Below are 14,361 nucleotides of genomic sequence, written 5' to 3' on the forward strand. Positions count from 1 at the left end.
TAATAAACACAAATGACAGCCTTGGCAGTATTTTCAGAGTGAATCATCTCAAACATAATAATTTCATTCCAATCAATCATTGTATGCTAAATGTAAACATATATATAGTGTGTGTGTGTATACTGTATGTATGTGTTCCATGAACACATACATACAGATACATACAAATTGAATGAACACTGTTCATTCAATTTGACCTGTTTAAATGAGGTCCCTGACTTGCAGAAATGTAATGAGCGACAGTTAGATTGCTTGCTAGACATGCAAATCCCAATGTAGATCTACAATATTCTTCAATGACCGATACAGAAGTGCACGTAGAGGACTACGTTGGTATGCAAATAACTTCATTTAATAAGTGCATTCTGATGGATTGATGTATGTGATATTGTACATGTTTGTTTTAATACTGGAAAGGTTAAAAACTGTGGATTTCTTTTTTTTCTAATGGAAAATCTGAATTTATTCGCACTGTGATGGCCTTAAAGGCAAAATAAAATAAAAATCATCCAATGATCTTGATTCATTTCTGGTAAAAAGCATTGGTATCAGCAGTACTGGCCCCGTATTTACTTGGTATCGGATTGATACCAAAATTAGCAGTATGGTTGTGTCCTTGAGTGCATCACACAATCTGATGTGTCATTCCAACGCTTGCAGCCAATAGCCAAAATACATCTTAGTCCCATTTATTTATTTTTTATAAACTTAAATTTGTGTTCATACCTTTTTATTTGTACAGGAAGTACATGCAATCCTATCCTTCTGCTGCTTTGTTGTAAAAGTCTGATCACCTCCTGGTGAGCTTGGATATATAATCCCCCATCCTGGCAGTTAATTTCATTCATTCATTCATTCATCAGAGCATAAAAACATATTGAATGAATTTCACTTGCTGCTCTCTAACCAACAAAAAAACCCCGCTAGCTTTTCCTCGCTATGAAAGGATGGCAGTGCCACACACCTACCAGCTCACGCACGGCCCCCACCCCTTCTGGATGAAGGTAGTATTGCAAGTGCCTCCACGTATGACATTTCTGTGTATTTTGGCACATGAAAGACATTACGCAGGCTGTAGAAAGTCATGGTCTGGTGTATAAGCCGCCACTTTTTTCTTAAACTTTGAACCCCACAATTTATACATTATATTTTATGGCTAAATTCTAATCTCGTGACATCCCCTTTACTTCAGAACTACCACTAATTGTTTAAATACTGTGCCGCTCGCAAGACGGGGAGGAAACGGTAGCTCTTTCTTTGGCAGGAGCCAATCACGAGCTATCAGTGCACTCGAAAAGGAGGTCATTATATATAACAGTATAACAACATACTCCTACTAAGAACACTTTACTAACAACACTAAATTCACCACACAGCAACTTAACACTAAAAAGGTTTACCTGACAACTATAAAAACATGTACTAATATGAGTTTGAAATGGAAATTTTTTTTTAAAGTTTTCCCATAATCCATTGTGTCTGAGCAACGCATTCATTGGGGTGCTGCAATGACGTCAGCCTCCCTCTGGTGGACTGAGGGAACATTGCAGCACCATCCACCATTTTCTATGCTGCTTGTCCTCCAATGAAATGCTCTTCTGGCGGTAATGCGTCATCACGGGTATATGTTAGAATAGCTGCTGTTTGTTATTTTAAACTCGTATTGGTGCTTGTAATGTATATTTCCTTGGTACCTTTTGAGTGTTAAGTTGCTGTGTGATGAGTTTAATGTTTGTGAGATGACACTGTGAGTCAGACTGTTATATTGAGTAACGACCTCCTGCACTTTGAGAAGGGTCGAGAAGCTAGGTGGGAGTTTTTCCTCATCGCTCGTGATTGGCTCCTGTGAGATGAAGAGCCGTTTGGTCCTTACGGACTCATGCATGCCACAATATGCCATTTTATGACGTGGACACGTGCGTCTTATACACCGGTGCGGCTTATTTACGTACAATTCTGGTTTTCCCCTCTAAATTTAGTGGGTGCGGCTTATACTGCGGAGTTTACGGTAAATGTTTCCGCTACATCATATCATTAGCGACGCGCTGACAAATGGTTCACTCAGGCATGCTAAGCCGAGAGGAGACGCTGACGGCAGCCTCAACTTAGGTTTCTGCCCTGTATTTGATCCGCAAATGTGCAAAGTCAGCCATTTTCACTTCAGAAAATGTTAAAAAGGATTGTAATCATAAAGAAAATACATTCACAGTACAGTTAAATGGACAAATATTGATCATTTCAGGCACAAGAAGAAGAAAACAAATGAGCGTTGGTCTGTTTCCCTTTAATTATGGAGCATACATATAAAAATCTTTGCAAACAACTTTAAAGCATTAGTTATAGTTAATGATGTTGAAGCTTGGTTTTAGTTCACACCAACAGTGTTCCACAAATACACAGTGAAAATACACAGAATTCCTGGAAACAACACGGTGACGTGGCGGCGACGGGATGGCAATGCAGACGTAATAAACGACCGAGTTTGCCTTCTTCAACACGTCTGCTTCCCTGAATTACGGGCAAAGCGTTTCAGGTTCAAACCCAGCCACGCTCACAACACACTAAGGCAATAAATTAGACTACTCCGGTACAACGGGCGCTCTGCTATGAAGCAGTCGGACACTTGAAAACACAGATACCTGAGGGAACCACAAGATGTCGTCAAAAGTGGGTGAGGACCAAACCGCGCTGTGCAACGGGAATCTTGACAGGAAGAAGACAAACCAAAAGTCTTTTACAATCTAGTGTTGCTGCGTTTGCGCTTGACAATAAAAAGGCACAAATGACTAATATGCATATGTGTTAGTGGGCTGATCTTGGAAAAGCAGCTGACTTTGCAAGAAAATGAAACTCCTGGACCCGACATTAGTTTACACCAGGGGTGTCCAAACTTTTTCCAGCGAGGGCCTCATGGTGAAAAATGAAAGGATGCAACTTTGCCACTTTGACGTTTTGTACAGCAACATGTGTCGATTGTTACATTATCACATCCAGTCATGGGAAAAATGATTAGACCGCCCTCGTTTCTTCAGTTTATTGATCCATTTTAATGCCTGCTACAACTAAAGGTACTTTTGTTTGGACAAATAATGATGATAATAAAGGTTTTAATCTAAGAGCTGATATCTAGCAACTTCCATGGCTTTCTTGATAATAACCACTTAAGTTCTTACATGATTAGCTATAGCGTTGTACTGCCAAAAAATGTAACTCTTATGAGCTATTTTTGTTGTCATTGTTATATTTGTACCTTTAGTTGTATCAGGCATTAAAATGAAGAAACAACAAGGGTGCCCTCATCATTATTTCCATGACTGTATGTGGAAAAAGCCTGTTACTCTCTTTCCCCCCACATTTTTGCTGTTGTTTTTTAAAATTCTCCAAATATTTCACTTTTGTTCTTAAACAATCTTTGTAATTTTTATTTTGTAATACAACGACTTTATTCCCATCATATTTTGACTTTATTCCCGTCATATCATAACTATTTCCCCAACCTTATTTTCCAAAATTGATTGTTTTTTTCCTCCTAATATCACTACTTCTAAAAAAGAATGTCTTTTTTCTTTAATATTTCAACTCCACGCTACGAAAAATGAGTTTTCACTATTATTTATCCTCATAATATCATGAGTTTATTAAAATTGTGACTTTCTGTCTCGTTCGGATACGCCGTTGTTCTCTTGACATTTTCCCGTTTATTCTCGTAACATTCCAACGTTTATTTATTATAACCCACAACCTGCGGTTACAAAGGTGAGGCTGTACTGAAGAACAGGAAGCCAACCAAGGTGAGATCGTTTTAAAGGTGAAATATAAAAAGGTACAGTCATCCCACGCCACCTTTCACGGCTTCACTCTAAAAAAATGTATTAATTAATAAATCATGCTGTTTCATGGTTGAATATGACCGATTATTAGTCTAAATATATGCATATTTAAGCAAACATTATATATGTTTTGCTAAATGAATCATTTTCAAGCATAAAAATGGCCAAACGTAAGCAAAATACAAATATAAGGCATTCAAAAGACGCACTCAAGACGTTGTGATGATATGTAGTACTCCACACTGGTCACTAGGTGTCAGTAATGTTACACTCATGAGAAAATAGCCACTGCAGGAAGTACTGTACAGAACAGGAAGTTAAAAAAAAAAAGAACGTGCGAGTCTATATTCATGTCTAAGGGGCTCTAATAATGCGAAAAAGTGCATTTAGAAGGTGGTAAACAGGTTTTCTCTGCTCAAACAATGAAAATATTCCACTTATAAATAAGGAATCATCATTTTCATGAAATAAGCGACATCAGGGCTGGCCAAAGTGTGGCCCGGGGGCCCATTTTCAGCCGCATTTTTTTTACACTCATTTGTAATGTGTTCAGATAGTTTAGCAGCTACTGGATTGCTTTTAGCATCTTTAATGTACAAAATGTGTCCATTTCAATTTTGAAAAATGATGAAGACAAATACGTTCCTAACGTGAATTTCTGCAATGGAGGATTCCTTATTTATAAATGGAATATTTTTGTATTTATAGCATAGAAAACCACCTTCTAAATATACTTTTTAACATTATTAGAGCCCTCTAGACATGAAATAACACCCCTACAGTCACTTTTACACTCCTATTACCCAATATAGTAGATATAATAAAAGAAAATAAGACAAAAATAAGACTTGTGCTCGTGTGTGTTGCTGTAAATGTGTTCCGGTGCCAGGGGAGCTGAGTGGGGGGTGGACAGGAAGTGACATTGGGGGTTCAGAGTTGAGGTTTGAGTTTTAGCGGCAGCAACAGTAGCCCGTGTCAGGGATTATTGTGCCTGTTACGAGATCATTGAAACCTGCAATAAAAGCCTGTGATCGAGTCTCACCCAACATTACAGTAACATTACTGACACCTAGTGACCAGGGTAGAATACTACATGTCATCACATCTTTCAATGTGTCTTCTCAATGCCTTATGTTTGATTTGACTTCATTTAGCCATTTTTGTGCTTGAAAATGCTTCATTTAGGCAAAAAAAAAGCAATAAATGTGGTTAAATATGCATATTTTTGACTAATAAGGGGTGAAAAACAAACATGAAACAGCATGTTATCCATCCATGCATCTTCTATGCCGCTTATCCTCACTAGGGGGTATGCTGGAGCCTATCCCAGCTCACTTTGGACGAGAGGCAGGGTACGCCCTGGACTGGACAGCATTTAATATAAATTAAAATATTTTTTAAAAACCGTAATAGAGCGAAGCTGCAAAATTGAAAATGCAACCTGGCGACCTGGGATTACTCTATTCTCTACAAAAGGTACTGTTTGTTCATAGTTTTGGGTGTCTTGAACAAATTAATTTAATTTACATTATTTCTTAAGGGGAAAAAGGATTCGTTTTTTGGATAATTCAGTTTTCAATAGACCTTTTGGAATGAATGAATTAGAATCAAACGGAGGTTCTACTGTATTGAAATACATATTTAAAAACAACAACAACCTCAGCTTAGTGTTAAGACGCGACCAAGCAAAACTAATATTATTCAACAACTAACACTATTTGTAGAACGTGCCGGGAAGAAACCAGCTGGGGGCCACAAACGGCCCCCCCCGCACTTTGAACACCCCTGGCCGAGCGTAACCTCCAGTACTTGAGCCACGCTGAGTTTCGTCTCGTGATGAAAACGAAAAAAAAGTCAAACAAAACCTACAAGTGATGCTGTGTACTTATGAGGTATTCCAGCTTTGGTGATCGACACCAAACATTTGGTTACATACAAGGTAGCACTGGTTCATTACAAATACCAACAACACCACTTTAAAGCTAAATGTTTTTGGCTTTTTTACTCTTTTGGTATCAAAAAAATAGATATACTGTATACATACATATATATATATACATATACATATATATATATATATGTATATATGTATATATATGAGCGTACTACGAAGGCCGACAAGATAAAGATTGGGTTTGGGTGAACAGACAAGCACGGTACGAGCACAAAAGTGACACAACACTGACTTCCCTCATCCACATTTACACACACACACACACACACACACACACACACAGAGAAAAATAACACACAGCCTTTTCTGGAGGTATGCAAGTGTCATTTGGACTCCATGGACTCCTAAATATTTCTCTTCTGATGCGATCAATCCAAAAGTGCACAAAAGGACGTGGAGTTCTAAAAACGTATCACGGAGTGTTCTTTTAAAAAAAACAAACATAAATGTGTGTCACAGATAGCAAATGTGTGTGTGTGTGTGTGTGTGTGTGTGTGTGTGTGGAGTTTGTTGTTCCGAGCAGTTTGTAACAAATGTAACCCATTAGAACCCACTTTAAATGTGCTAAAATACAGTTTTGCCCTTGAACTCATCACGTCCCTATAGGAAACGTTTAGGAGTGGTGGTCATGTGACTAGCCCAGGATATGGCGTCCCCAAAATGGCAGTGTGTCAGGTGAGCAATCTTATTATTATTATTATTTTTTTGCCATAAAAGCTCACTTTTAAAGCTAAAATATTCAATTGCTATGGAAAGCCTCAAATTTGTCGCAACAGCAAGATTTCCCAAATTCAAATTTTCCGACAAAAACTAAAATGCAACAAAACCGAGGCAATTTTTCCCAAAGGAAACAATATAACTAGGGATGTCCGATATTGGCTTTTTTGCCGAAAACCGATATGCCGCTACTGTCCAACTCTCAATTTCTGATTCCGATACCAACCGATACCAACTGATACCGATGTGTGTAACATCACAAACGAGAGGCGTTAACTTCAATTTCTTTGTAGAAAGGCGTTTTATGAAGTACATTTCCTTGTGTTCACTTACAGCGCAGCCTTGCCACATCCAATATGGCGGCGACGCGGATGTACGGCTCAGCGAATATATGGTTTTGACAGCAGCGATTCCTCGTTCCCAGCGTGCTTTGTTGTCGTGTTGTTGTAAATAGCCGCTAAGTTACACGTTCAGAGCTCACATAGTTGTTGGTTATTCTGTATTACTCGTTGGTTGTGTCTTGTCTGTTGTTATCTACCGATTACGTTGCTGTGTGATGTTTTTTTGAGCGCTCTGTTTAAAAACACTGAGTAAGACTAGTGTGTGGAATGGTAACCCCCCCCTGCGATTTTTAAGGAGCTGCTAAGTTGAGTTAATTTATTCTCACAGACTTGTGCGCAGCACATTTGTCACTTCACGACGCAGCAAGATCAGCAGTGTTGCAAGTTTGCCACCTTGGCGCTTAAAGTTCTGCATCGGCTTTTATTGGAGGGGAAAAAAACTTTACCGATGTTGGCTGATATCACGTTTTTATGCCAGTATCGGCCCGATAATTACCGGTGGCCAATAATATTGGAGATCCCTAAATATAACCGTGCTAGACACCCAAAAATATGACCAAAAGAGAATAATTCTAGTTTGACATGCAGGAAACAATGTGAAATAATTCTAAATGAGGAATGCTATCATTGATGCGCACTTCCTGTACATCCTGGCGAGATGGAATTCAGTAGTGTTTCTCACCTTCTTTATCAAATTGCTGCCACTCACAACTTTTGGCCCCATGGCGGGTTATTTCACAGTCACATTCTATGAAAAATGCACGAACAGTGTAGGGTGCCTTCTTTGGGGACTCGATTTGGCGGGACGATACAGTAGCGGGCAAACGGACTTGTTTGTTACGTGCAATATTGCAGGAAAGCCCCAAAAACCTTTCTACTGTGGCCATTTGTCTGTCATGTTATTATTTTCAATTGTTTTAAATGTAGATATGCCATGAAGAAGTGGCCTGCTCGTCAGCTTTGCGTTCTATGTGAGCGTGTTACAGTAATCCCTCGTTTATGGCAGTTAAATGGTTCCGGACTCGCCCGTGATAAGTGAATTTCCACCAAGTAGGGTTCCTTTTTTTATAAATGGAATATGTTGGTTTTTAGAGCATTGAAAACTTGTCCACAACCTTCTAAATATGATTTTAAACATCATTGGAGCCGCCTGGACATGAAATAACACCCCTACAGTCACCTTTACACTCTTAAGAGAAAACAAATGAACTAAAATATTTGTATTTATTATACAAGGCGGAAGAAGCATGCTAATTGTGAATGTAGTATTCTACATTGGCCACTAGGTGGCGGTGTTCATTGAGACAATGGCCAGACGTGATCGCCAGAAAAGATTTCAATTATCCCACAACAAGCACAATAATAATAACATAATACTAATAATAACACGGTCTATTGCTCGGCCCATAACCCACCACAAGCTAAAACGCAACCCTGAACCTCCAACCTCACCTACACACCGGTCCCCTAGGGAACATATTTACTGTGACACACACAATCAAGAGCTTTATTTACGTCTTAAAAGGCTTATTTACTCCTATTATGCCCATTATTGGGTAATACGATCGTAAAGCCATTTAAAGCTGCCATTGCAATACATTGATGACACAATAGCCACTGCAGGAAGTACGCTGTACAGAAAAAACAAGAAACTGCTAACATGTGAGTCTGTTATCTTATTTATGTCTAAGATGTCTTATTTTCCTCTCATTGTGTCTACTATATTGGTTTGCATGAGTGTAAAGGTGACTATAGGGGTGTTATTTCATGTCTCGAGGGCTCTAATAATGTTAAAGTTGTACAGGTACAGGTTTTCTATGCCATAACTATGAAAATATTCAATTTATTAATATTCTTACAGAAATTCACTTAACACAGTCGAGTCTGGAACCAATCAACCGCCAATTAACCAACTGTAAGACATAAATTAGACATAAGATAGACTCACACGCTAGCATTGACAGATTTTCTTGTTTTTTTACTTCCTGCTCTGCACAGTACTTCCTGTGATATTATCTCATCAGTGTAACATTACTGACACCTAGTGACCAGTGTAGAATACTACATATTATCACAAGGACTTTGAATGCGTCTTCTGAATGCCTTGTATTTGTATTTTACCTCATTTAGCCATTTTTATGCTTGAAAATGCTTCATTTAGGCAAAAAAAATCCATAAAATGTGCTTAAATATGCATATATCTTGACTACTGATAGGCCGTATTCAAACATAAAACAGCATGATTTATTACTGAATATAATTTGGAAAAACCCTGATAGAGTAAAGCCATGAAATTGGAAGCGTGCTGTAGCAAGGGGTTACTGTATTGTTAGCGTTACTAGCATTCAAGTCTCAATTGCAACATTATGCCTTTTTTGCTCAATTTTCTCAGTTGTTTTTAAGTTTTCGAGGTTCATTGTATTTTTTAGCATGTGCCGCAGGTCAATAAAAAACAAGTAGTGGTCCGAAAATGGCCCCCGGGCTGCACTTTGGACACCCTTGAATATAGGAATACATTTAGCATGAATGCCCATTGTAAAATATACTGTATGTAACATAAATGTAATCAATGATAATCAATTCTGCAGTTTATCCATCATGCCATCATTTGACTTGGAGCACAAACGGCTCTAGGTTCTAATGGGTTCTCATGGGTTCTTGAGGGTTAGGTAACAGTAAGAATGTAGTTCTTTTCTTCATGAATGTATTCAAACAATATGTTGTAGTGTTTCAGTGGCACAATATAACTTTTGTCCGGATCAAATGTTTGGTTTGGTTTGTTGCTTTAATGCAATGCTAACATTGAAGGACAAGCGTATATGTGTGGAATAACATTTTGTCTGATATTGCTCATAAGAAGGTGTGTGTGTGTGTGTGTGTGTGTGTGTGTGTGACAGTAAATAGTGCAGGCTAAATTGATTGTTACAAGCATTAAGTATCTATTTCAGTTTTCAATGGAAATTCAATTAGAGAGAATATTTGGTACAGAGCAAAAATATCTAAACGTGTGTGTGTGTGTGTGTGTGTGTGTGTGTGTGTGTGCACATTCAAATAACCCAGATGGAAATGTCAGCATCAGAGATGTCAGTTAGCAGGCCCTGGATCAGCTAAAGGCATAGTATGCAAGACCTCGTCAAGGAGCTGCAAAGCGCGGTGCAGGTGGACCTCCACCCAGCAGGGCGTGTGTTTGATGCTCTGCCTCGGGTAATCGGGCCCCCAGCCCTTCACGAAGCTGAGGCGCAAGATACATAGTCGCCGAAGGTCATCCACACCAATCCCCGCTGCCGCAGACAGACCTGGCAGAGAGGGAATATGTTACCTTCTGCATGCACGTAAAGGCATGTGGAAATGCACAAATGTGCAGTTGTACAAAAAAATGTCAGTCGGGGGTGTCCAACGTCCCCCGGCACATTTAAAAAATATAATTTAACAAGAAAAAAAAAATGCAAATATGGAAAAAAATCTGCAGTCATTTTACAGGAATAAAGTCAAAAATATGAAGAGAAAAAAGTTGTAATCTGACAAGAAAAAGCATAACGTCCTATAATATTGTGAGGGAAAAATAATGCCATTTTAGTAGCATAAACTTGAAATATTAATAGATATTATTTTAAAGTTGCAATATTATGAAAAACAAACAAAACAATCAAAATAGTTGTAATACAACTAATATTGCTTTGTCATAGAGAGCAATTATTACATTTACTGTATTTAAGCTGCATATGTTACGCCAACTTTAATGCATCAAATGATTAAAATGTACATATACAGCTATAGTGATGGCTGTAAAATGATAGATTTATACTTCCGGAGCAAAATTTGTCTAATATAGAGGTGTAAAGGTACACTTCGGTCGGTACTTTGGTTTTAAGGTCACATTTTGGTTGATTTTGGGAACAAAATGTAAAACATAAAAGTGCTTAGCTTGTGTGGAAAAAGTTGTAATGATATGTTATCACATAACGTAATTCTTCAGTAAATGCCTTCATACAGAACCGCTGGTTCTGTACCCAATAATCCGATTCTAATCACATGTACGGTTCCACCCCACAGTGTAGTCGTCATGAGTGGTGTGTTTTAATGACACACATCGTTGTAAAGTTGTTGTTTTTTAATTGCTCCTGAAAAAAAAGTGAATTGCACGACTGTCACGAGAAAGCAACAATATACAAAGTCTTGGCAACACTCACTGACTGCAGGTGCGATGCCGCCGACGCTGCCCGGTCCAGGTATGTTTCCTGCCACTGCAGCCGCCTGCGCAGCAGCAGCAGCCTGAGCAGTCGCTGCCTGCTGCTGCATCTGTCTGTGGCACTGCCGCAGGTCAAACACCTAACCAAAACACAAACACCTAATATCAACACTATGTTCACTCAACACAAATACAAATGCAACACTTTTCATTTTCTCTAGTGGGAATGTTGACTGAGTAAGCAGGAAAAAAGGAAGGGGATGATGCAACATGAGGCATATCAATGTACCAAATTCACAGAAGTACTGTGAAATGATCAGAAAGTATTTGTTGTATGACACGCCACTCTTACAAGTCTTACAAGTCTTTCTTCCTGAGCTCAGGTAGGGCTCCATGTTCTTCATTTGACATTTTACGTTGGTGCAGCAGCATTGCATGCATGGTGGGACTATGCCAGCATCATCCAAGTACATCAATAATATCAATTAAAAAGTACAGTACTGTACTGATATCAACACAAGAATATCATTTGCACCTTTTTTGGCAAAATCAATGATGATTTTTTTTTTTTTTTAAAAAGCCTGTCATGACCAACCCTGAAACAGAACCGATTATTTGAGGCACACTTTGCTAAGCAGGTGCTGTAACGGCAATAATATTACACTCCCCTCCAAAAGTCTGGGACCACCTGCAGGTATATGCAGTTTCAAATTGGGCTACCAAATGTATCAAAATCTCATGTGGTATTCCGACTCTAGAGAAGAGCTGTACCAGGGCTTGCAGGACTGCAGGTGCCCCATACTTTACGTAAATCGTAAACTCCAGCCTCGTGAGATCAAATATTCAACCGTAGAACAAGAGGGCGTGGCTTTGGAGAACCCACGTTATTACTTGCTGGGAAGGGAATTCGACCTCGAAACCACCACCTTGCTCTCACCTAGATTGACTCCATGAAAGACCACAATAGGCTACTTAGTAGATGGTACCTTGCCCTGCAGCCATTCAAATTCAGCATCCGACACCGATCAGGAAAGACCAATGTGGTCGCGGATTATTTGTCCAGGTTGCCCCACAGTGCCAACCTTCCGGAGGAGAGGGATGATGTGACGGAGCACGGTCGTCACTAGCTACCGACGCTAAATGTACCCGCACACAAACATGCCCACTCGACACTCATTCTCCACGCTAGTTTTCCCCACGGTGTCGCTACCTCATTCATTACCCTACAAACACATGCAACATCTTTTCCCCCTCCTTCCCGCTGATATATTAGCATGTTCGTAGCTAGTGTCGGCCATGCTCCATCACAGATATGCATTTTCATTGAGAATCGATTTTAGAGCATAAAGATCTCGTATCAGCGGTGTCAATATTTCAGTATCGATCCGCACATCACTACTCATCATGGAGAACGCATGTTATGCGGCTTTCAGGTTGAAGGAGATGGATCTAGCCACTTTTGCTCGGATCTGCCGGTGGATCTTGGCAGCGTGGAGCAGCGTCGGGAGGTCCACTGTCGCCAGCGGGTTTCGGGGGGCTGGACTGCTGCATGCTGGGGAGGACCGCACGGGCTGAGGGGCTAATTTGCCTTGGGTCGGGAGGGGACGTTGGTAGCGACAACAAAAGATGGAAATATACCGGCGGTACGTATGTGTGTTGAGGGAATTATTGGGTTTCTCGGTTCCAACACTTGAAGAGGACGACTTTAGTGGTTTTAGTTCCCAGGAGGAGGAGGGGGACAGCAATGAGTGACTTTTCTGGTAGGCTGTATTACACACACTGTTCAGCAGTGTTTTGAAAAAAACACATATTTCATTAAAAGTTTAAAAACTCCTACAGTGTAACATCTTTCTGTGTGCTAAATATCCCATGTGGGCACCTGCGCCTTATAGATCGGAGCAGCATATACTGTATATGTACAAATCTTTTTTTTCTCTTTGAATTTCGTGGGTGCGGCTTTACTACACTCTATTACGATGTATAACTTGCTTGCGTATCTTCAAAGCGGCCCTTGCATGCCTTCATTTTTCTCTGGCCCTCGCTGGAAAAAGTTAGGACACCCCTGTTCTATATTATGTAGGGATGTCCCCATCTGATTTTTGGGCTTCTGATCCAACCCGATCTGATCCGGTACCGATCCTTTTCTTTTTTTTTTTTTCATAGGTTTTTCTTACAAGCATGAATTTGTGGAATTGAATATGGTTATGAAAATAGCTCTTCAAGGCATTGAAAATAATGCAAAAGCAACCAAAGTATTGCTGAATTTCCTTTTTTTGTTGCACAGCATGACCACCAATATTGTTTGGCTTTTGGAACAAACCTCAGGTCTCTAATCCAATAAAAGATCAAATTGAAAAAAATGGCCGTGCAAATTACTAGGGTAGGGTAATAATAGGGTAGGACTAATCATCTGACATGGTTATAGATTAATTTGTGGTGTGATTTAGAATATATCACTTTTTTTTTTTTTTTTTTACTCTCTTCAGCGCAATAGTAATTTATTGACAGTCCCTAGTGTAAACAAGCAGCGGTTAGAGTAGCGAACTGTGGCTGAGCCAGAAATTTTCCGCACAATGGAACAGCAGTCCGGGCACAGTGAGGGGAAACTACCACTGTAGCTACGTAGCCGAATATCCGATGTCCAACGTGAAACTAACCACCACGGTACACCACGGACATGTCTGCATGGTGGTGTTGCATTTTCTTCTTTTGGGTGGCGGGAGTTGAGTCCCAACCAGCTTTGAGGCGCATTACCGCACCTATCATGCTCGAGTGTGGCCCACACTTCCGAACGTGATACGGCAACTGGATTGGCCCGTGGCGGAAGCCGATATTATCTGATCTTCCAAACACAGCGGATCGGCGGCCGATCCCGATCTGATCTTCCCTAATATTATGTCTTATTTATGTCTTATACAGTATGTCCTATTTTCTCTTATGATGTCTACTATATTGGGTATATTGAGTGTAAAGGTGACTATAGGGGTGTTATTTAATGTCTAGAAGGCTGTAATGATGTTAAAAAGCATATTTAGAAGGTGGTAAACAGGTTTTCTATGCTGTTAAATACGAAAATATGAATACAACTAAGGAATCCTACTTATCATGGTTGGGTCTGGAACCAATTAACCGCCATAAATAAGGGATTAGTGTATCACATAAAGTATGTTTATAGATGTTCTTAACTATGCAGAAGAGAAATGTGACACTAGTGCAGTGGTTCCCAGACTTTTTACAGTCACGTACCCCTTCAGACATTTGGTTTGGTTTGGTTTAATTTTATTTGGCCTTTTTTATTTGACATTTGACCTGAAGCCATGTACCCCTACT

General features: G+C 39.6%; 1 protein-coding gene across 2 annotated transcripts in view; it reads right to left on the reverse strand.

Annotated features, from left to right (window-relative positions):
- Positions 1 to 126: 126 nt before the first annotated feature.
- Positions 127 to 14,361, reverse strand: part of smad10a (SMAD family member 10a) — a 44,538-nt gene continuing 30,303 nt past the window's right edge. For both annotated transcript variants that reach the window (XM_054763238.1, XM_054763237.1), the window contains exons 12-13: positions 11,033 to 11,171; positions 127 to 10,138 (exon numbers count right to left, since the gene is read on the reverse strand). In XM_054763238.1, the coding sequence (XP_054619213.1) occupies positions 9,927 to 10,138; positions 11,033 to 11,171 (351 nt within the window). In that variant the 3' untranslated portion in view covers positions 127 to 9,926. The remainder of the gene's footprint in view (positions 10,139 to 11,032; positions 11,172 to 14,361) is intronic.

Source organism: Dunckerocampus dactyliophorus, chromosome 20, assembly GCF_027744805.1.
Source record: "Dunckerocampus dactyliophorus isolate RoL2022-P2 chromosome 20, RoL_Ddac_1.1, whole genome shotgun sequence".
NCBI classification, from domain to species: domain Eukaryota; kingdom Metazoa; phylum Chordata; class Actinopteri; order Syngnathiformes; family Syngnathidae; genus Dunckerocampus; species Dunckerocampus dactyliophorus.